Source organism: Mizuhopecten yessoensis, unplaced genomic scaffold (genome assembly GCF_002113885.1).
Source record: "Mizuhopecten yessoensis strain PY_sf001 unplaced genomic scaffold, ASM211388v2 scaffold3317, whole genome shotgun sequence".
In the NCBI taxonomy this organism is placed as follows: Eukaryota; Metazoa; Mollusca; class Bivalvia; order Pectinida; family Pectinidae; genus Mizuhopecten; species Mizuhopecten yessoensis.
The window spans coordinates 13,490-38,559 of record NW_018404984.1 but is presented as its reverse complement, the minus strand read 5'-3'; the positions used below and the strand labels follow the sequence as shown (position 1 = coordinate 38,559).

The 25,070-nt window shown below is 33.9% G+C and overlaps 1 protein-coding gene across 2 annotated transcripts in view; it reads left to right on the top strand.

Moving 5' to 3' along the window:
- Positions 1-24,655, top strand: part of LOC110447340 (zonadhesin-like) — a 45,171-nt gene extending 20,516 nt beyond the window's left edge. For both annotated transcript variants that reach the window (XM_021492963.1, XM_021492962.1), the window contains 15 exons: positions 113-217; positions 733-977; positions 2,905-3,215; positions 3,696-3,994; positions 4,308-4,510; positions 5,004-5,196; positions 8,965-9,069; positions 9,454-9,695; positions 11,427-11,737; positions 12,520-12,812; positions 17,759-17,958; positions 19,740-19,932; positions 22,279-22,413; positions 23,296-23,610; positions 24,545-24,655. In XM_021492963.1, the coding sequence (XP_021348638.1) occupies positions 113-217; positions 733-977; positions 2,905-3,215; positions 3,696-3,994; positions 4,308-4,510; positions 5,004-5,196; positions 8,965-9,069; positions 9,454-9,695; positions 11,427-11,737; positions 12,520-12,812; positions 17,759-17,958; positions 19,740-19,932; positions 22,279-22,413; positions 23,296-23,610; positions 24,545-24,552 (3,158 nt within the window). In that variant the 3' untranslated portion in view covers positions 24,553-24,655. The remainder of the gene's footprint in view (positions 1-112; positions 218-732; positions 978-2,904; positions 3,216-3,695; positions 3,995-4,307; positions 4,511-5,003; positions 5,197-8,964; positions 9,070-9,453; positions 9,696-11,426; positions 11,738-12,519; positions 12,813-17,758; positions 17,959-19,739; positions 19,933-22,278; positions 22,414-23,295; positions 23,611-24,544) is intronic.
- The last annotated feature ends 415 nt before the right edge of the window (positions 24,656-25,070 follow it).

Genomic DNA, 25,070 nt, shown 5'->3' with positions numbered 1-25,070 from the left:
AAGCATTTAAATCAAATATAACAATAAAACTCAGTATTACATTTTATGTTACGTAGTTAATGCCGATTAATATATATGACATTTATTTTCTGTATATTTTCTTGTTATCCAGCTCTATGTGGAATGAAGTTCAAATGTCATCCTCAAGCAAGGTGTAGAAATGGCAGGTGCAAGTGTAACCGAGGGTTGTCAGGTGACGGGGTCAGAGAGTGCCAGGGTGAGAATCACTAAAACGCTTGCTATGAATGACACAATTGATTAATTAATTAATTTATTTGGTTTATCGTTTGAGAATGCGTTTAAAATGCTCAATTAAATGTTAATGCAAATGTCTGTTTTGATCTATATGTCATTTGTCCGTATTGATATATATGTCATTTGTCTGTATTGATATATATGTCATTTGTCCGTATTGATATATATGTCATTTGTCTGTATTGATATTTATGTCATTTGTATGAAACGTAGATTTTTATATACGAAGTAACATGAATTAGCCATAAAATTACACAATGTCTAGTTGTACAAAAATAGATAAAACTTTCATTTATTTGTTCTTGTTATTACTTAAATATTTAAAGCCCAAGTTTTATCTTCTTTTCTTGGTCGTCAATATTTTGAAATGTTGCAGCTGATGGTAAACAAAGTTAAGATTAAAAATATATAAATCTTTCTTGATTATATACCCTTCCTCTTTAAGAAAAACGAATGATGTCTAATCTTTCCTTGCAGAAATGTGCACCTGTGGGGCCAGTGGCGACCCTCACTACAGGACATACGACGGCCAGATGATCCACTTTATGGGGATCTGTAAGTACATCCTTACACAGACGACTCGGGAGACAGATCCCTGTAAGATATCGGTACAAGTATCCAACGAGCGTCGAGGTAGGAACAGGCGAGTGTCATTTACTAAGTCGGTCCATGTCCAGGTGTACGGAAAGAAAATTGTCATGAAGGAGGATAAACATGTCTTCGTAAGTGTTTAGCATATATTTTACAGGGTCACGCAATGAGTAACATACATGACACTAACCTAATATTGCGTGGGGAGTGCGTAAATACATGGTACAATATTCATTATTGTGTAACTAACATAGTACAGGGTCCAATAATGTAATACAAATACTATGTGATCCAATACAATATAATACATATAATACAGGGTCAAAGTATGTGTAATACACATAATACAGGGTCCAGTATTGTGAAATACATATAATACAGGGCCAAGGTATGTGTAATACACATAATACAGGGTCCAGTAATGTGTTATACATATAATACAGGGTCGAACTATGTGTAATGCATATACTACAGGGTCCAGGTATGTGTAATACACATAATACAGTGTCCAGTTATGTCCAGGTGTGTGTAATACATATAATACAAGGTCCAGGTATGTCCAGGTGTGTGTAATACATATAATACAGGGTCCAGGTATGTGTAATACGTATAATACAGGGTCCATGCATGTGTAATATATAAAATTCATGGTTCAGTAATGGGTAATACATATAATACAGGGTCGAAGTATGTGTAATGCATATAATACAGGGTCCAGGTATGTCCAGCTGTGTGTAATGCATATAAAACAGGGTCCAGGTATGTGTTATACATATAATACAAGGTCCAGGTATGTGTAATATATATAACACAAGGTCCAGTAATGTGTAATACACATAATACATGGTCAAGGTATGTGTAATACATATAATACAGGGTCCAGGTATGTGTAATATATATACTTCATGGTCCAGGTATGTGTAATACATATAATACAGGGTCCAGGTATGTCTAGGTGTGTGTAATATATATAATACAGGGTCCAGGTATGTGTAATACATATAATACAGGGTCCATGTATGTGTAATATATATAATTCATGGTCCAGTAATGTGTAATACATATAATACAAGGTCCAGTTATGTGAAATACTCATAATACAGGGTCCATAACTCCTTACTTATAAGGAAATGCATTTCAAAGGGTAAATTATTTTTGTATCTACAACATCGGGAATCTAACAACATCAGAACAGTATATTTAACGACAAAGCATATTATTATAATGCGTTAGTGCGCAGATGAAAACATAGTTGTGTAGTAATGATTTCGTGGAATGTTGCGGAGATATGCCAGACAGATCGGACGAGATAGATACATCTAACACGGGGTATCACGTTGTATATCCCTGTCTGAGATACGAGAATAGAATTTCGGGTAGACTTTAATAATGATAATAATAATAATTCGAGGTTCTTATACACCGCTTTATCATAACCTAGTTCGTATGTCATCTCAAAGCGGTTTACAAATTATTATCCGTGGTTATAGGGCCTTTGTAACCAGCCAACATATTTCTCAACTCCCTTTTGAGCATACAGCCGGTGCTGCCATTTCGGCGCTTACAGCTAGCATCGAGTGCGGTGCCCTGACTCATACCCGCAACCCTGCGGTTCATGGAATAATTTCTAGCAGCAAAGTTACGGCCAACCGCAGGGACTAATTGTCCAACGTAAAATTATCATGAGAACCACGAAGTAAGGAATTATTCATTTAAAAATGTTAAGGGTGCTTTACAGTACAGTCGAATTTGATTGAGAGAGCATCCCATCAAGTATTCAAATTTCACCACCATTTTCTCATCTCAACAAAGCGTAAGCTATATGTTAAATCTCTAGTGAGCGCCCATTTTTATCATTTCCTTTCTTTGGATAGTGTCATCATACAGATTTAATTCATATGTGTAAATAATAATAAAACGCAGAGATATTTGTTCAAATGAATCAGACTTTGACTGCTTGGATTGCGAATGTAGTTTCTATCAATAGGAATTAAGTCTTGATATAATTTACTTAAAACCCAACTTGAAATATGTTCTTATCTATTACTTTTTTTTAAGATTGACGGAGAACAAAAATACTTACCTGTCAGGGAGGAAAACGGAAACCTCACAATTTTCATTAGTGGGAAGAATGTGCGTCTCGTGACTGCATGTGGACACAGAGTGTACTGGGACGGAAGGTCCGTGGCTCGTGTATCCGTTCCAAAGTCATACACGGGGAAGTTAACTGGGTTGTGCGGAGACTGTAACGGCAGAAAGGATGATTTCCGGACTAAAAATGGACTGGATGTGTCTAAGAAAAAGAACCGATACTCCATAATAGGGAACAGCTATATGAAGGGGAGACAGTATGCAGAAGACACGGAAAAGTAAGGCATTAGAGAACGAATTTAGACTCATAATAACTGACATTATACTCATGACACGTACAGTTGGGTTCCATAAACCAGCTATGTAATGATGACAGTATAAAGATGTCATAAAAAGCAAACTATATAAGATGGCAACAAAAGGGCTGACAATGTTCGGCAGGACAACAGGAATAAGCTATTGAGGGAAGTGTCATTATTGGTAGAACAGATCTTATTTATTTTCATTTTTGTCGTCAACCATGTAGCTCGATTATTTTCTATTTATCCAAACAACAAAACTAAAGTTATAACATGACAAAATATTCGGCATATTGAAGGTTAATCACTAGTTTTTACATGATAATTAACTCTTTATCTTGTGTAGCACCTAGACTTACCGCTAGTTTATCATATCGTTTATTTCATTATTGAATTAAAATTTGAATTGACGCTATAGTATCTATTTTTTACCATTTTAATCATGTTCTTACGTCGCAGCTGTGTCACTGTCGAGGATGATGTACGGTGTTCGAATCATATGACGGAGAGCGCTTCAAAGGGAGATCACTGCGGTTATATAAATCCGAGCTTCAATAAAGTATCTCCTTTCCAAAGTTGTGTAAAGGAAAACACCGCTATGGCTACTGACCTGTTCAACGCATGCAAGTTTGATGTCTGTGCATACTTTGATGATCCGACAACCCGACGTGATGTTGTATGTAGATCGTTGGAGGCTCTTGAAGCAGAATGTGAGACGAGAGGGTTCAACGTGAAATGGAGGAGTTCAAATTTATGTCGTAAGTAACTCCTCTCTGATACAAAACAACACATATCCTGTTGTTATGTGTTATGACTATTATATATATTTATAAATATAAACATAAGTGCTACTAATGCTATATAATTGAAATTGTTATACATGTTAATTCCCTGGTGTTATAAATATTACATAAAATATATTAACTGTATATGATAACATTTTTTTGTTGCTTTTTTGGATATAACTCTTCAGAAATAGTGTCATATAAAGTACAATTTTAATACTATTTCTCTTTTATCTAATTTAGCCATGAGCTCTGTCAGTTATCCTTGACTTATCTTGTTATTCAGCCATGACTTGCCCAAAGAACATGCGTTATAGCTCGGCCGTATCAGGATGCCCTTCCACATGCTTGACGCCAGAATCCGAGCAAGCGTGTGTATTAGATGATACGGAGGGATGTGAATGTCTTCCAGGCTTCCTCCTTAGCGGTACAGATTGTGTTCCTGTGGAACAGTGTGGTTGTCTAACTCCAAGAGGCGATTACCTTCCGGTAAGCAACATGTCATTCTGGAAAATGTCCTTAAGCATAGCATAATAATAGTACTATAATAATAATAATAAAACGAAAATGTAAACCTTTTTCGATCGAACGTCTATTTTGGCATTTTCTTAATTGTTTTCTTCTTTGTTCTGGTGTCTTCTCATTTATTCTTTTGACTTAACGGATCATATTTCAATGTTTTCCTTGATTGTTGATACTTTTATAAATACAATGTGTAAACTACGTTTAAATATATATGTGTCAAACATTGCCCCTTTGACATCTTACTGTGACTTTATTAAAGGGGCCGATGACAAAACAGACATGCATTCATATATTTTATGCTTTTTCAAGTTGAACGCCCCAACTGTATAGACTGCACAAATAACACAAGTAAACAGACACCGCTGTATTTCAACATGTCAACTGAGGGATTTGTACTAGGCAAGTGAAATACATATAACAGACTCGTATGTGAGATTTTCTCTTATTTTCCCTAAAGCTTGGCACGAGGTATGTATCTGATGACTGTACGACGGTGACAAAGTGCACCAACGAGAATGGCGAGGCGATATTGGAGCGCGTTACCATCAGTGAACGGTGCCACAAAGATGGCATGTGTGGGGTAGTGGACGGGTATCATCAATGCAAGTGCAAGGATGGGTACCATGGTGACGGCATCAACTCCTGTCTACGTAAGCAACTACACATTTTAATTTAATGCATTGATTGTCATGAATTTAAAATATTTAAACAACTATCAAAGTTGCCAGTTTGTTTTGTAAATCGGGTCCAGAAAATAATAAAATTTGCCTTTTTGCAATGAAAACTCCCTGATTTGAATCACACTAATGTTTACAGTGATAAAAACTTGCTGATTCTGAATCATTTAGTACCAATAGTGTTACTGCTATATATTTGAATATTCCTCTTATTTTCAATGTACTATATATTATTCTATTTTTTACATATAGTCTTGAATATTACCATATATCTTAAGTTCAACATTGTATATTACTCTATATCTTACGTTCAATATTGTATATTACTCTATATCTTACGTTCAATATTGTTTATTACCCTATATCTTACGTTCAATATTGTATATTACCCTATATCTTACCCTCATTGTTGTATATTAACCTATATCTTACCTTCAATATTGTATATTACCCTATATCTTACCTTCAATATTGTATATTACCCTATATCTCACCTTCAATATTGTATATCAACCTATATCTTTCCTTCAATATAATATATTACCCTATATCTTACATTCAATATTGTATATTACCCTATATCTTACCTTCATTGTTGTATATTAACCTATATCTTCCCTTCAAATATTGTATATTACCCTATATCTTACCTTCAATGTTGTATATTACCCTATATCTTACGTTCAGTATTGTATATTACCCGATATCTTATGTTCAATATTATATATTACACTTTATCTTACCTTCGATATTGTATATTACCCTGTATCCTACGTTCAATATTGTATATTACCCTATCTCTTACGTTCAGTATTGTATATGACCCTATATATTATGTTTAATATTGTATATTACCTTATATCTTACCTTCAATATCATATATTACACTATATCTTATGTTCAATATTGTATATTGCACTATATCTCACCTTCAATATTGTATATCAACCTATATCTTTCCTTCAATATAATATATTACCCTATATCTTACATTCAATATTGTATATTACACTATATCTTATGTTCAATATTGTATGTTACCCTATATATTACCTTCAATGTTGTATATTACCATATATCTTACATTCAATGTTGCATATTACCCTATATCTTACGTTCAGTATTGTATATGACCCTATATATTATGTTTAATATTGTATATTACCTTATATCTTACCTTCAATATCATATATTACACTATATCTTATGTTCAATATTGTATATTACACTATATCTCACCTTCAATATTGTATATCAACCTATATCTTTCCTTCAATATAATATATTACCCTATATCTTACATTCAATATTGTATATTACCCTATATCGTATGTTCAATATTGTATATTACACTATATCTTATGTTCAATAGTGTATATTACACTATATCTCACCTTCAATATTGTATATCAATATTTTATATTATCCTATATCTTACCTTCAATATTGTATATCAATATTTTATATTATCCTATATCTTACTTTCAGTATTGTATATCAATATTGTATATTACCCTATATCTCACCTTCAATATTGTATATCAATATTGTATATTACCCTATATCATATGTTCAATAATGTATATCACCCTATATCTTGCCTTCAATGTTGTATATTACCCTATATCTTACCTTCATTGTTGTATATTAACCTATATCTTACCTGCAAATTTTGTATATTACCCTATATCTTACCTTCAATATCGTATATTACACTATATCTTATGTTCAATAGTGTATATTACACTATATCTCACCTTCAATATTGTATATCAATATTGTATATTGCCCTATATCTCGCCTTCAATATTGTATATCAACCTATATCTTTCCTTCAATATAATATATTACCCTATATCTTACGTTCAGTATTGTATATTACCCGATATCTTATGTTCAATATTATATATTACACTTTATCTTACCTTCGATATTGTATATTACCCTATCTCTTACGTTCAGTATTGTATATGACCCTATATATTATGTTTAATATTGTATATTACCTTATATCTTACCTTCAATATCATATATTACACTATATCTTATGTTCAATAGTGTATATTACACTATATCTCACCTTCAATATTGTATATCAACCTATATCTTTCCTTCAATATAATATATTCCCCTATATCTTACATTCAATATTGTATATTACACTATATCTCACCTTCAATATTGTATATCAATATTGTATATTGCCCTATATCTCGCCTTCAATATTGTATATCAACCTATATCTTTCCTTCAATATAATATATTACCCTATATCTTACGTTCAGTATTGTATATTACCCGATATCTTATGTTCAATATTATATATTACCTTATATCTTACATTCAATATTGTATATTACCCTATATATAAATTAAAACAAAACAAAACTAAAGGTTCTGATTTTTGTACGCGAGCCTCCGTGTAAAATTTAGCCAGGTTTGAATACAACAGTTCATCATTGTAGCTTTCGAACGTATCGTCTAGATTCTTTTTCTTAAGATAAGCATGGAGGACATGCACTGCGTGTTTAATGACCTTTATTACATTAACAGCATCTTTATCCTCGAATAGTTTTGGTAATTTTCTGATGTAACGGAGGAGAAACGTTCGCCAGCAGCCATCTTCTAATATCGTCTGACAAATCGCGTTCAGTCTAATTGCGCATGCTCTACGACAGGTGCCGGAGAATTTCCATACAGGCTATATTTAGAAATCGATATTCACCGGATAACCAGTCTACATGAGTTTTTGAGGACTGGTCACGTGGATAGGATCCGACCAATGTGATTGCAAGAAATGTTCATGCATTTAATAATACCCTATATCTTATGTTCAATATTGTATATTACACTATATCTCACCTTCAATATTGTATATCAACCTATATCTTTCCTTCAATATAATATATTCCCCTATATCTTACATTCAATATTGTATATTACCCTATATCATATGTTCAATAATGTATATCACCCTATATCTGACCTTCAATGTTGTATAATACCCTATATCTTACATTCAATGTTGTATATTACCCTATATCTTACCTTCAATATTGTATATCAATATTGTATATTACCCTATATCTTATATTCAATATTGTATATTACGCTATATCTTATGTTCAATATTGTATATTACCCTATATCTTACCTTCAGTATTGCAGATTACTCTTTAACTAACTTAGAGTAATGTATTAACCCTACATCTTATTTACAGTAATGCAGATTACCCAATATCTAATAACAGGACTGTAGATGACCATATATCTTACGGATAATACTGTAGAGTACCCTATATCTACTAACAGTACTGTAGATTAACCTTTATTGTACGTACAGTGCTACACATTACTCTACGTATATGTACAATATGGTAGATTGCCCTATATTTCAGCCAAGGTTGTGTAATTCCCCTTTATTCTACCAACAACACCGTAGATTACCCTTTATGTTACGTACATTTAATTTTGCAACCTTTGCTAGATACATGAGATCACGATGCTTAACAAGAACATATGCGACAAAAACAAAGCACGCGAAGTAACCTGCAGTACTGATAACGTAAACATGGCTGAGAAGGGATATCATTATGTTCGATTTTTAATTAATAGTCGACTGTTTTCGGTACCATAGTTTGTAAGCGTATATTCTTTTGAATTAATGGAACCTTAATTTTAAGGACTTTGATTCTGATTGAATAATTAATTAATCAAAAGAAATATCATGTCCAATTGCAGCCATGTGTGGGGGACGTTTCAAGTGTCACGTCGACGCCGAATGCCAAAATGGAAAGTGCGTCTGTAAGGCAGGAAAATATGGAGACGGAACCAACAAGTGTTACGGTAGATAAACACATAACGATTAGATTTTCTATATCATAATCCCTTACCGTTCCATTTTACGACATCACTTACATTCATATACAAAATTTAGTTATGTGAGTTATGAACTCGAGATGTTAGCTGAGGAAGATACTTGCTAACGTCTACACTATAATTATAAATTAAACAAAAAAATAACACAGATGTACATGTAAAAAACAATTTTATATGAAATGCACACATTCTGCATCCATACATAGATATGATCGAGATAAAGATAGATAAAAAGACGGTTTGCAGAACGCAAGTAGCGGCTTTGCAAGCAATTCCACATTTAGCAAAAAAGTTTCAAAACCAATATTATATTCAACACTTTAAATTATTTATTGTAAACTTAATTTTCAGATGCTTGTGTATGCTCAGCTTCCGGAGACCCCCATTATCACTTATTTGACGGCCAAACAATCCATTTTATGGGAAATTGCAAATATCTATTGTCTAAGCTGACTGACAACAAGACATGTGGGTTTGATGTGCAGGTCGAAAATGAACACCGTCTCAATCAAAAACACGTGTCCTTCACCCGATTGGTTAACATTAAAATAGGACAACAGTCCATCACACTTCTTCAGGGGAGACGGTTACAGGTAAGGCACATTTAAAATCTTCAGGGGAGACGGTTACAGGTAAGGCACATTTAAAATCTTCAGGGGAGACGGTTACAGGTAAGGCACATTTAAAATCTTCAGGGGAGACGGTTACAGGTAAGGCACATTTAAAATCTTCAGGGGAGACGGTTACAGGTAAGGCACATTTAAAATCTTCATTCCTTTTTGTCTGTAATAGTTTGCGTTAAGCTATTGATTGATCAAAACTTGTATACAACCCCTTATGCTAACACCCCGTTTCCGTATGCTAGTTGCAAAAGTACCCATAGAATGTTTAGCAGAAAGAGAAGAGATATGTCTAATTCGTGATAAAACAATAGTCTGCGCTTGTATATTGTATTTGCAATGGAACCTGCCAGATTTTAAAGTCTAAAGACAGAAGATGTCTCTAGCGTTTCCTAGTCAACAAGGACAGTTCCTGTTTACTTGGAGTTCCGAAATTGATTTGTATTTTACTTTTATAACACCTCCTTTGTAAAACTAGAGGTGTTACAAAATATCTTCTATAGAACCGTCAAAACTCTTCAAGTCGAAGTTGAGTTGTGGAGACAAGAAAAAAACAACTTTAAGATATATTAGGTAATAAATTTATCTTCGATGGTCAAAACGATCATAAAGTTTATGTGATGTGATGTGATGTGCTCCCGTTTTATTTTGAAGGGATGGTAATCAATACCGTTATAAATTCGTCCTTTTTCTTTCAAATGTGTTCTACTGCCGTTTCCATTTGAAATGTGCGATCTTTTAAAATATGTATATTATATAAAAAAAACACAAGAATATGGTGAATGTAAACTCCGGAAAAATAATCATCAATATTGCATCACAGAGGCTACTTTTGATTTGGATTTTTTTGGATTGAAGGCACGGAATTAGACTATCTAAGCCCGCAATTAAAGGCGAATAATGTCTTTAAATTTAAACTATTTAACCTTTATTCTTTTCACAATTCCTGTGTCAAGAAAATGAATTATAGTCTGATTTTTCTCAATTTTGAAAAGAATTTAAAAAATGTAATCCTTGTTTTCTTATTATTATAGCCATATAATCAAAAAGTATTAGAAAGTGTCACATTATGGATGAAATTACAAACATGATGCATAACAAATTTTAATTGAACAGAGAACTCCTTAATTTAACATCATGTTGAATAGTATCGCACTTCAAAAAAAACATATATTGAATGATTTTAATGGAGGGTCTATCCATAACGCTTTGAGGCCGAACAAGTATGGCAACTGTTTAAAACAAAATGGCTTCTGAAAGTCACACATGGCTACTCTCTACTGATCTTTTAGGTCGAGGGTGAGCCCTGACAACTTGGATTATGCTATTAAATTTGATTATCACACAACATTTTCAAATCACAATCTCCTGTCTTTAAAATTAAAAATATCATATCTCCCCATATTTGACACATGGTCACAATGCTATATAGTAAAGGCCGGCAATATGCTCAAACGTCCAAAAACACAGTTACTGTAATTAACGTGTGAATGGAAACTTACAACGGCGGTTTAAACGATGCACATTTCACTTAAAGTTATCTCACGTGTTAGTGATACGCGCATTTACATACAAAGCATAGTATTCATCAATATAGCTTCAATGTTTATTTCTATCTTATGTTTCTAATTGAGATTAATGTATTTCAGAATGTTAATGAATTTTGTACATTGATGATATACTTGAATCATTATTTTATCATAGATTGATGACGTGCTAACGTTTACCCCGTATGAGGATCCCAAGGGACGATTTGTCGTTGTAATTAAGGGCAAATACATCACGCTGATCGGTAGGTGTGGCCTCGTTGTGATGTTTGATGGAAATCATGTTGTGAGTGTCATAGTTCCACGTGAATTAGGAAAGACACTGACCGGAATATGTGGAAACTGCAATGGAAAAGCGGATGATTTCAAAACTAAAAACGGTCGTGATGTTTCGAAGAATCCAAACAAATTTGTATACATAGGAAATAGCTACGAAGTAACAGATGTTACGGATGGAGCAAAGAAAGGGTAACTATAAGACGATTTTAATGATACTGTCGAAGCAGAGATCACATTCACTGCCAATGACACTGCCGGAGTAGAGAAAGTACCTACGGAGTAGAAAGGAGTAGAAAAAGTACCTACGGAGTAGAAAAGCACCTACGGAGTAGAAAAATGTTAATTTACTGACGTTGTAAAGAAAGGGTAGCTTGATCACTGACAGAGAAGAGAAAGCGTAGCTTTTGTACATCCTTTATGGTCAGAACGGGATCGAGATTTATTTAAAGTGCATCGCAAATCAAATTGAAGTTAAAGTAACATGGAAGCTATATAAGGTAAATCATAACAACGGAACTAATAATGAGTAGTGTAAGTCTTCTGTTATTGATACTGCCAGAATAGATAGAAAACGTTACGAATGATAGTGCTTTTGCAATGAAAGGGAAAAACTAGTTATGGCATTGACAAAGTAGAGGAAGGTAGCTGCACCACGTCGTAAGTAATAATGACGGTGGGGATGATGATACATGTAGCTAGCATACAAAGCAAAAGGTAGTGATGAGGCAAAGGAGAAATGTTAATTGTTATGAAATATCCTGGTATAACAATGAACAAGCTATATTAGTAAAATAAGGAGTATATAAGCATCATCCGTTCGGCAAGTGGATTGTTTTTTTTATGAAGAAAGAGACAGTTCACAAGCAAAAAATCGAAATCGTAACGGTTATCTTAAAAACACATATATCTATATTGATTACCCTTATAATTGACGGCTTTACTGATATCATTTCCATTTTATATTTTAACAGTTGTAAAAGCGATGATTATAAGGTTAGCTGTTCCAAAACCTGGGAAAGTCGTATCAAATCAGACGAACTTTGTGGAAAATTACTCGACAAAAAGGGTGTGTTTGGTAAATGTGTCAAAAAGGAGCCGAAATACGCCCAATCCTTCTTTGCTTCATGTCGGATTGACCTGTGCGCTGCCGAGGGCGACGAAATTCTTGCCACTAAGTTGTTGTGTCAGTCCCTAGAAGCGTTTGCAGACAATTGTCAGATGGACGGTGTCACCAATAAACATTGGAGAACCACGAATCTCTGTCGTAAGTATTATTCTAACGATCAAAAGAAGGTTCCACTCAAAGTATAGCTTATTAATGATACCATGGCTAAGTTTGAAAATCCTTATATTTTCGTTATAATTCATTTGAATATCCATGTCCCGCTTTTTGTTAATATAATCTTTTTATTGAATAATAAGTATCAGTAGGTTTTTTTCAGAAATTAATAATAACAGTGTTAGCTATGCCGATAACAATAGTTTTCAATATAAGAAAAATGACCAGTTTTTGACTCATTGAATGACAATCTACTTTGGAGTTTGCCACTTTAATATTTACTTGCTATACCTTTGTTACTTGCTACACCTATGCTACTTACTACATCTATGTTACTTGCTACACCTATGTTACTTGATACACCTATGTTACCTGCTACACCTATGTTACTTGTTACACCTATGTTACCTGCTACACCTATGTTACCTGCTACACTTATGTAACTTGCTTCTCTTATGTTACTTGCTACACCTATGTTACCTGCTACACTTATGTAACTTGCTACACCTATGTTACTTGCTTCACTTATGTTACTTGCTATATTTATGTTACCTGCTACACCTATTTTAACATCCTACACATATGTAACTTGCTACACCTATGGTACTTGCTTCACTTATGTTACTTGCTATACATATGTTACTTGCTACACCTATGTTACCTGCTACACATATGTAACTTGCTTCACCTATGTTACTTGCTACACCTATGTTACCTGCTACACATATGTTACTTGCTACACCTATGTTACTTGCTACACCTATGTTACTTGCTACTACTATGTTACTTGCTACTACTATGTTACTTGCTACTCCTATGTTACTTGCTACACCTATGTTACTTGCTACACCTATGTTACTTGCTACTACTATGTTACTTGCTACTACTATGTTACTTGCTACTCCTATGTTACTTGCTACACCTATGTTACTTGCTACACCTATGTTACTTGCTACTACTATGTTACTTGCTACTACTATGTTACTTGCTACTCCTATGTTACTTGCTACACCTATGTTACTTGCTACACCTATGTTACTTGCTACTACTATGTTACTTGCTACACCTATGTTACTTGCTACACCTATGTTACTTGCTACACCTGTGTTACTTGCTACTACTATGTTACTTGCTACTACTATGTTACTTGCTACTACTATGTTACTTGCTACTCCTATGTTACTTGCTACACCTATGTTACTTGCTACACCTATGTTACTTGCTACTACTATGTTACTTGCTACACCTATGTTACTTGCTACTCCTATGTTACTTGCTACACCTATGTTACTTGCTACACCTATGTTACTTGCTACTACTATGTTACTTGCTACTCCTATGTTACTTGCTACACCTATGTTACTTGCTACACCTATGTTACTTGCTACTACTATGTTACTTGCTACTCCTATGTTACTTGCTACACCTATGTTACTTGCTACACCTATGTTACTTGCTACTACTATGTTACTTGCTACTACTATGTTACTTGCTACTCCTATGTTACTTGCTACACCTATGTTACTTGCTACACCTATGTTACTTGCTACTACTATGTTACTTGCTACACCTATGTTACTTGCTACACCTGTGTTACTTGCTACTACTATGTTACTTGCTACTACTATGTTACTTGCTACTACTATGTTACTTGCTACTCCTATGTTACTTGCTACACCTATGTTACTTGCTACACCTATGTTACTTGCTACTACTATGTTACTTGCTACACCTATGTTACTTGCTACACCTATGTTACTTGCTACTACTATGTTACTTGCTACACCTATGTTACTTGCTACACCTATGTTACTTGCTACTACTATGTTACTTGCTACACCTATGTTACTTGCTACACCTATGTTACTTGCTACTACTATGTTACTTGCTACACCTATGTTACTTGCTACACCTATGTTACTTGCTACTACTATGTTACTTGCTACACCTATGTTACTTGCTACACCTATGTTACTTGCTACTACTATGTTACTTGCTACACCTATGTTACTTGCTACACCTATGTTACTTGCTACACCTATGTTACTTGCTACACCTATGTTACTTGCTACACCTGTGTTACTTGCTACTACTATGTTACTTGCTACTACTATGTTACTTGCTACTACTATGTTACTTGCTACACCTGTGTTACTTGCTACACCTATGTTACTTGCTACTACTATGTTACTTGCTACACCTATGTTACTTGCTACACCTATGTTACTTGCTACACCTATGTTACTTGCTACACCTATGTTACTTGCTACACCTATGTTACTTGCTACACCTATGTTACTTGCTACACCTATGTTACTTGCTACACCTATGTTACTTGCTACACCTATGTTACTTGCTACACCTATGTTACTTGCTACACCTATGTTACTTGCTACACCTATGTTACTTGCTACAACTGTGTTACTTGCTACTACTATGTTACTTGCTACTACTATGTTACTTGCTACACCTATGTTACTTGCTACACCTATGTTACTTGCTACTACTATGTTACTTGCTACTACTATGTTACTTGCTACACCTATGTTACTTGCTACACCTGTGTTACTTGCTACACCTATGTTATTTGCTACACCTATGTTACTTGCTACACCTATGTTACTTGCTACACCTATGTTACTTGCTACACCTATGTTATTTGCTACACCTATGTTACTTGCTACACATATGTTACTTGCTACACCTATGTTACTTGCTACACCTATGTTACTTGCTACACCTATGTTACTTGCTACACCTATGTTACTTGCTACACCTATGTTACTTGCTACACCTATGTTACTTGCTACACCTATGTTACTTGCTACACCTATGTTACTTGCTACACCTATGTTACTTGCTACACCTATGTTACTTGCTACACCTATGTTACTTGCTACACCTATGTTACTTGCTACACCTATGTTACTTGCTACACCTATGTTACTTGCTACACCTATGTTACTTGCTACACCTATGTTACTTGCTACTACTATGTTACTTGCTACACCTATGTTACTTGCTACACCTATGTTACTTGCTACACCTATGTTACTTGCTACTACTATGTTACTTGCTACACCTATGTTACTTGCTACACCTATGTTACTTGCTACACCTATGTTACTTGCTACACCTATGTTACTTGCTACACCTATGTTACTTGCTACACCTATGTTACTTGCTACACCTATGTTACTTGCTACTACTATGTTACTTGCTACACCTATGTTACTTGCTACACCTATGTTACTTGCTACACCTATGTTACTTGCTACACCTATGTTACTTGCTACACCTATGTTACTTGCTACACCTATGTTACTTGCTACACCTATGTTACTTGCTACACCTATGTTACTTGCTACACCTATGTTACTTGCTACACCTATGTTACTTGCTACACCTATGTTACTTGCTACACCTATGTTACTTGCTACACCTATGTTACTTGCTACACCTATGTTACTTGCTACACCTATGTTACTTGCTACACCTGTGTTACTTGCTACTCCTATGTTACTTGCTACTACTATGTTACTTGCTACACCTATGTAACTTGTTACACCTATGTAACTTGCTACACCTATGTTACTTGCTACACCTATGTTACTTGCTACACCTATGTTACTTGCTACACCTATGTTACTTGCTACTACTATGTTACTTGCTACACCTATGTAACTTGCTACACCTATGTTACTTGCTACACCTATGTTACTTGCTACACCTATGTTACTTGCTACACCTATGTTACTTGCTACTACTATGTTACTTGCTACACCTATGTAACTTGCTACACCTATGTTACTTGCTACACCTATGTTACTTGCTACACCTATGTTACTTGCTACACCTGTGTTACTTGCTACTACTATGTTACTTGCTACACCTATGTTACCTGCTACACATATGTTACTTGCTACACTTATGTTATTTGCTACACCTATGTTACTTGCTACTACTATGTTACTTGCTACACCTATGTTACTTGCTACACCTGTGTTACTTGCTACTACTATGTTACTTGCAACACCTGTGTTACTTGCTACACCTATGTTACTTGCTACACCTATGTTACTTGCTACACCTATGTTACTTGCTACACCTGTGTTACTTGCTACTACTATGTTACTTGCAACACCTGTGTTACTTGCTACACCTATGTTACTTGTTACACCTATGTTACTTGCTACACCTATGTTACTTGCAACACCTATGTTATTTGCTACACCTATGTTACTTGCTACACCTGTGCTACTTGCTACACCTGTGTTACTTGCTACTCCTATGTTACTTGCTACACCTATGTTATTTGCAACACCTGTGCTATTTGCTACCCCTATGTTACTTGCTACTACTATGTTACTTGCTACACCTATGTAACTTGTTACACCTATGTTACTTGCTACACCTATGTTACTTGCTACACCTATGTTATTTGCAACACCTGTGCTATTTGCTACACCTATGTTACTTGCTACACCTATGCTACTTGCTACACCTATGCTACTTGTGTTTTAATACTATCTATTTTGTTCACAGTTGTTGGAGTCTCGTCGCTACACATAAACAATTGTAATTACCATTCGTGATGTTTCGAATACCTATCGCTCTGTGTGTTTTCATTAGTCGCAGACTATAGAGGAACATCGTATTTTGAGAAATCTTTATAATATGTACACCCTTTTAGACATAAAACATCTAAAAAGATGATCAAAATATTTCATTACACGTGACTTTGTTTTTTTGATATATACATATAACAGATTAATATATTTCCTGTTGTATTTTGATGTCTCTGCCTGTTCAAGTCGGATGCGAGCTCTGGTCTCGAGTAGTGTGTTAACGCTGCATCACTTGGATTTGTATATTTTTGTATATATGATAGTTTTAAATAAACAGTGCCGTTCTCGCTTTCATGCACACAGCCCTAAAATGCTCTAGCTCAGAGGTGTACAACCCGGCTATAGTGGCCAGACCCCGCACCTGTGACGACCCGGACGCATCGGCGTCCTACTCACTTGCTCCTGTGGAGGGATGCATGTGTAAGGAGGGTTACGTTCTGAGTGGAATCAAATGTGTTAGACAGAGAGACTGTGGCTGCTTCTATAACAGAGAATATTTTCCGGTAAGTTTTTCCTGCGTGCAATATGAGAAAATAGCATTATAATGTCATACAGTTAATGATCAATACAAAAAAATCCAGTTTTAGTAAAACTCAGATATTTTCAACTTTAAAACAATAAGACGAACAACTTTTCTTAGAGGAAGAATAAACAGCATAGTTTAGAATGAGCTTTTCTTTGACAGCTGTACGGATTACAAACAATATCATATATTATTATACCTTATGTTATAATCTCGTAATCTCATTGGTTGAGAAAGATGTGAACATTTTCAATGTTACTTGCTCGTTTTACAAAGATAAAGAAGACAGGGTGACATTCCAAAAAATATCACATGGGCCAAACGTATGCATGCACGGTTCGTCCCAGTGCAAGAGTGTTATTCCAAAAATTGTTACATGCGCCAAAGGAAGCGTGCACGGTTCGTTCCAGTGCCAGGGTGTTATCAAATCACATTCATGGTTGGTTCATTCGACAACTGTTGAGATGAAGTCTTGGTTTATGTCAAATCAACACAAGAACCTTTAAAAATGGTGAAGTGGTAACACCTAAACATGACACTCGGTATTTTCACCCCTCTGAAAGCATTGTTGACCTCGGCTTCGCCTCGGTTAACAATGCTTCCTTGGGGTAAAAATATGCAATATTGCTCTCTCATGAATGTGATATTTATATAGTATAGAACACGGATTTGATATGTCAAACTCAAAATTATATAACTTATGATGCCGTGTTTATAGTGCCGTGTGTAAAGATTCAACTTTACGTTCCTAATGTTGTACAATTACGCTTTTTGACTGAGAAAAATAAATATGTAACAGTTCTATATACAGGAAATTTAGCACAATTTCAAAATAAGGAAAATATAAGGAGATGTTTTAGAAACATCTTATCAAATATGATGTTATAATTCGTGGGAAGGGGGAAAATCTTGCTAATGAGGTTACTGTTTAATACGTGTAATTTTCAGCAAAAAAAAGGAACATTGTACATTAAAACCTACTTAAGTGATACAACTACTTTTCACTTCTTGCAATACAAGGTTCTGAATTTCACAATACGATAATTAATAGTGCTGTATAACATCAGTAGCCCGAATTCCTTCTCATCAGGTGGTGATCGATTGTTATATATTGACCAAATTGCGAATGAATATATTCATTTAACTCATTCTTATTTCAATTTGTCAATTTGATCGATAGATGACAACCGATGACTTCCTGTGGAAAAGCCTTCATGAAATATATGCGCAAAGTACTCTTGCAAACTGATATCAGATGAAAATGTACATTGTATTTGGATGTGCCTATGAAATTATCATATTGTTGTTATTATATGGTACGTTATGTATTATCATGAAAACTTTAGTGTTACTATGTTGTAATTTGTTCACATAAAATGATAAGATAATTATTTTTTGGTTATCAGTTCATGTGGCAGTCCTTTTGAAGCGATAGTGGTTACTGTATTGTAGTTCACATTTCGATTCACATGTTCTTTAGTGTGGTTCAAATGTACTTAATTGAAGTTCATAGTGTTTTTATTGGAACTCTCTTTTGAGGTATCATAGGGTTGTTTTCACGCGGGAAAGAGTATAAAAAAATCAAATATTGATTTAAAAAATAACCAAGAAAGGCAAATGATAGTTAGTCATTAATACTAATCAGAATTTCCAAATTCTGTTTATGATCTAATTTAATAAATTCAGCAATTAATTAAGAAATAATATCTTATAACTGTTATGAATTTTCCGTCAGAAAAAAAATCGAAAGATATTTTGCAGGTGAATGGCACGGGACCTCTCACAAACTGTGAACAGGAACAGACCTGCGTCCACAAAGACGGATTGAATAGCATGGAGACTGTGGAAAGAAAGCTCAGTTGCCGCCGCAATGCTGAGTGCAGAAATGTTGATGGCATGTACAAGTGCCAATGTCGTGTGGGCTTTAAAGGGAATAACAACACTGGATGTAAAGGTAAACATAGAATGCTGTCCACATGTCGTGTTAGTTCCTTGTTCGGGTATGACCAGTTTGTCATGTTTTCACTTGCTCTAATTGGTTTTGTATCACGTGTTTGATCCTAAAGATTTGGTGAGAGCAGATGATGACTGAAATGTTATATTTCAGTTAAACTGGTGGTGACTGTACATGTTATAGTTTAGTTAAACTGGTGGTGACTGTACATGTAATAGTTTAGTTAGACTGATTATGACTGTACATGTAATAGTTTAGTTTGACTGATGATGACTGTACATGTTATAGTTTAGTAAGACTGATTATAACTGTACATGTTATAGTTTAGTTAGACTGATGGTGATTGTATATGTTATAGTTTAGTTAGACTGGTGGTGACTGTACATGTGATAGTTTAGTTAGACTGATGGTGACTGTACATGTTATAGTTTAGTTAGACTGATGATGACTGTGCATGTTATAGTTTAGTTAGACTGATGGTGACTGTACATGTTATAGTTTAGTTAGACTGATGGTGACTGTATATGTTATAGTTAAGTTAGACTGATTATGACTGTACATGTTATAGTTTAGTTAGACTGATGATGACTGTGCATGTTATAGTTTAGTTAGACTGATGGTGACTGTATATGTTATAGTTAAGTTAGACTGATTATGACTGTACATGTTATAGTTTAGTTAGACTGGTGGTGACTGTACATGTTATAGTTTAGTTAGACTGATGATCACTTTACATGTTATAGTTTAGTTAAACTGATGGTGATTGTATATGTTATAGTTAAGTTAGACTGATTATGACTGTACATGTAATAGTTTAGTTTGACTGATGATGACTGTACATGTTATAGTTTAGTAAGACTGATTATAACTGTACATGTTATAGTTTAGTTAGACTGACGATGACTTTACATGTTATAGTTTAGTTAAACTGATGGTGATTGTATATGTTATAGTTAAGTTAGACTGATTATGACTGTACATGTTATAGTTTAGTTAGACTGGTGGTGACTGTACATGTGATAGTTTAGTTAGACTGGTGGTGACTGTACATGTAATAGTTTAGTTAGACTGGTGGTGACTGTACATGTAATAGTTTAGTTAGACTGGTGGTGACTGTACATGTTATAGTTTAGTTAGACTGATGATGACTGTGCATGTTATAGTTTAGTTAGACTGATGGTGACTGTACATGTTATAGTTTAGTTAGACTGATGATGACTGTACATGTTATAGTTTAGTAAGACTGATTATAACTGTACATGTTATAGTTTAGTTAGACTGATGATGACTTTACATGTTATAGTTTAGTTAAACTGATGGTGATTGTATATGTTATAGTTAAGTTAGACTGATTATGACTGTACATGTAATAGTTTAGTTTGACTGATGATGACTGTACATGTTATAGTTTAGTGAGACTGATGGTGTGACTGTACATGTTATAGTTTAGTTAGATTGATGGTGTGACTGTACATGTTATAGTGTAGTTAGACTGATGGTGTGACTGTACATGTTATATTTTAGTTAGACTGATGGTGTGACTGTACATGTTATAGTTTAGTTAGACCGATGATAACCTACATGTTATAGTTTAGTTAGACTGATTGTGTGACTGTACATGTTATAGTTTAGTTAGACCGATGGTGTGACTGTACATGTTATAGTTTAGTTAGACTGATGGTGATTGTATATGTTATAGTTTAGTTAGACTGAGTATGACTGTACATGTAATAGTTTAGTTAGACTGATGGTGACTTACATGTTATAGTTTAGTTAGACTGATGGTGTGACTGTACATGTTATAGTTTAGTTAGACTGATGGTGTGACTGTACATGTTATAGTTTAGTTAGACTGATGATAACCTACATGTTATGGTTTAGTTAGACTGATGATAACTTACATGTTATATTTCTATTAAACTAATGGCGACTATACATGTTAAAGTTAAATCAGACAGATGTTGACCTAAAAGTTATATTTCAGGTAATCTGATGATGACTATACATGTCATAGTTATGTTCGACTGATGATGACTGTAGATATTATCGTGTTTATAGACTGCATAAAGAAAACGCTATACCTCTCAAAATGGAACATAAATTACAGACAGACGAAATACTGACAGCTTTCAATCGAGCTGGTGTACCTCTGATATCGCTTGCTCATTCATAAACTGGTGACGAAATAATTTCCAACATACGTTAACATAGTAACATTGCCCTGATATTGAAATTTCATTTCTTTTTACAATAAGTACTCATTAATTTGTAACATTATATGCTTGTTAATCGTTATTTATGTTTGTACAATTTATTTCAATATTTGTTTGTATGTTTCATTATCAGAAATCAAAGTCAAGAATCCTACATCACCAAAACCTTCGGCTAAACCAACACCAGAATCAACAAATAAACCAACTCAACCGCAAACCGCTAAACCAACTCCAGAACCAACAACGAGACCCCGACGACCAAAATATGGTAAAATGTTATTTACAATATCTAACTCAAATAAATCATGAAGACATCTTTTTATTGCAAATATATTCTGCAAAAAGGGCATCAACGAAATCAGTACAAGTCAAAAGTCTGGAAAACATTTCCAGTTGGGTTTTGTAATTGTTCCCCATGTTCGTGATACCTTATGCAGTTACAATCGATATGTTGATTCATTTGTTATATCACTGTTTTCAAACACCACTACGTCGATCTTTGATATCGCTTTTCGATTAAAAAAACGAGATTTGAAGGATTTTTTTGTGAAAATGAGTCATGCAAAACAATTATTTGTTTCTTTGAGAATGCACTGTTAACACAATAATAATATGTATCTATACATATATATATATATAACGTCAGTGATTTGACAGTTTTATTATTTATACAAATATCTGATAAAGATACCTTCAGATTTGATGCATGCTTATTTGTAGTATGTTAATAGTTTCAGTACAGCACATGTGCCTACAGATTTAACCAAAAATATATGTACTACCGTGCAGATTTTATGCTTGATTCGTGTCAGAGATATCGCCCTTAAATGTTTAAATAATTATCATATAAATTGATAGAAAATATCTTTTGGACTATTTATTTGATGCTGTATATGCTTCTTAGGTGCAAAGCAACACTACAACATTTTTCGACGTAAGGTATTGTTCATCTAATGGTGATGTCAATAATTCTTCAAAAATAACTGTTCTTTAAAAAAATGGTATCTAAATAATTTCTTAAAATGTATACCTTTTTGTACCGCTAAAATATTTTCACAAGTTTCTTCATTGGGGACTCTTTTTTGTAATGAAACTTTACGTCACAGTTGGTGTTTACTCTAAACATGATGTAATGTTTTACTTTTTACAGTTCCGTATTCCGAATGCAAAATTAGCATGAAACACCAATCGTGTGGTAGTTCTCTTACACTTTCTGGAGCTTGCCAGTACCGGTCGCAGTTTTCCGACCAATGTCAATACTCCGTTCTCATGCTAAAGCTTGGTAACAAGATATTCGCCAAAGTGCAAATCAACAGAAGGGTTCGTATCCTTAAGCATGGCAAGAAGTTTAGCGACTGTGCCTCCTTCCTTATGGTCAACTCAACGGTCACCATAACAGACAACGTCTGCGAGAAATGTACATTAGAATTCATCAGAAATCTCACCCCTCGACGCGCATGCAAAGGTTCGTAGAAGATTGTACGCAAGTTAACTTATTTTTTACATTAGCTTTATGATGGGAAATGTTTCGTTTCGTTTTAAACAAAAACAGAATTCTACACGAGGTCATAAATGCTTTTCAAAATATGTAAATGCGATTTCAACTCGGTGAGAAGGTATTTTGCCAAACGCAAATCCGAAAAATATTTTAGAGATAATACAACTGTTTGAAAGTACAAATTTTGAAATTCATCACAATTATAGTGAGTGTAGTAGGATGACAACATATGTTTTATTGTCAGTAATGTTTGATACATTTAAGCCAAAATATAATGTATGTTTTTGTTAGGGTTTATATTTCCAAGATTATAAGGGTATGTAGGTAAAGATGTTTATATATATATATGAATAAACAGTTCCCCTGATGAACCTCTAAAGAGGAGAAAACGCTAGGGAAGTCGAAGAAACTCTTGTCTTTTTTTATTTTATTTATTTATATATATATATTTCAACTACAAATTTATTACTTTTGTTATTTTAATAATAGTTAATAGTTGCTGACTTAACTAAAATAAAGATGTCTTTTTGATGACAAAAAAAACGCAAAACATAATTAAACTAGAATATTTGCAACCATTCTGTATCCATCTGAGAATCAAATGAAAAGTGAAATGGCAGAACTCTTTGGCAAATAATTCAATACTAGGTAAATAAATGCGAAAAAATATTTGGTTTACCTTATAGAGTTTTCATGATATGTTTCTTACTTTAAGACGATTTTATCTTATTAAAGGTATTCAGATTTGGTCACTAACAGATTACTCCCGTTATTTTTTGATATCGATATTTTTTTGAAATATATGTAAAATTCTAATATGTTTAAGACATGAAAATGCAGTAAAGATATACCTAACAGTGTTTTATATGTATCTTAGTCATGTTTTTATTTTATATTTCAGCACCATAGGGCTAACTTTCTGAAACACATCAGGCTGATCCGATGTATTCCTGAAGGAATAACGCTGTTATATGTGTTTACTCAATTAAATATTAAAATATTCAGTCATAAGCGTAGTTGTGAGTGTCTAATTGAAAGGTGATGAACATATACAAAAGAAGTTCTAATATTTAACTGACGTCGTTTGAATATTCTACATCTCGTTTTCTAACATCCCTGAGTAGCCGTTTCCATAGTCCTCATATCAACATTCAGCAACTGCAAAGACATTAAAACAAATAAATCTGACGTCGTTTTTAAAATGAACATAATTTTGAATGAATGGAAGCCAAAATATGATTTTCACAAAATATAAATTTCCGAATTTACAATCGAAACGTCACAGGGTGAGATCAATTATAAAGGTATTTTTGCAGGTTTGAAATTTATATCATTTCGGCACTTTTTAATATGACATGTAGATATCTATTGTTTTACTTCAGACAGTTTGTAACAAATATATATCATAACGTTAAATGAGCATCATT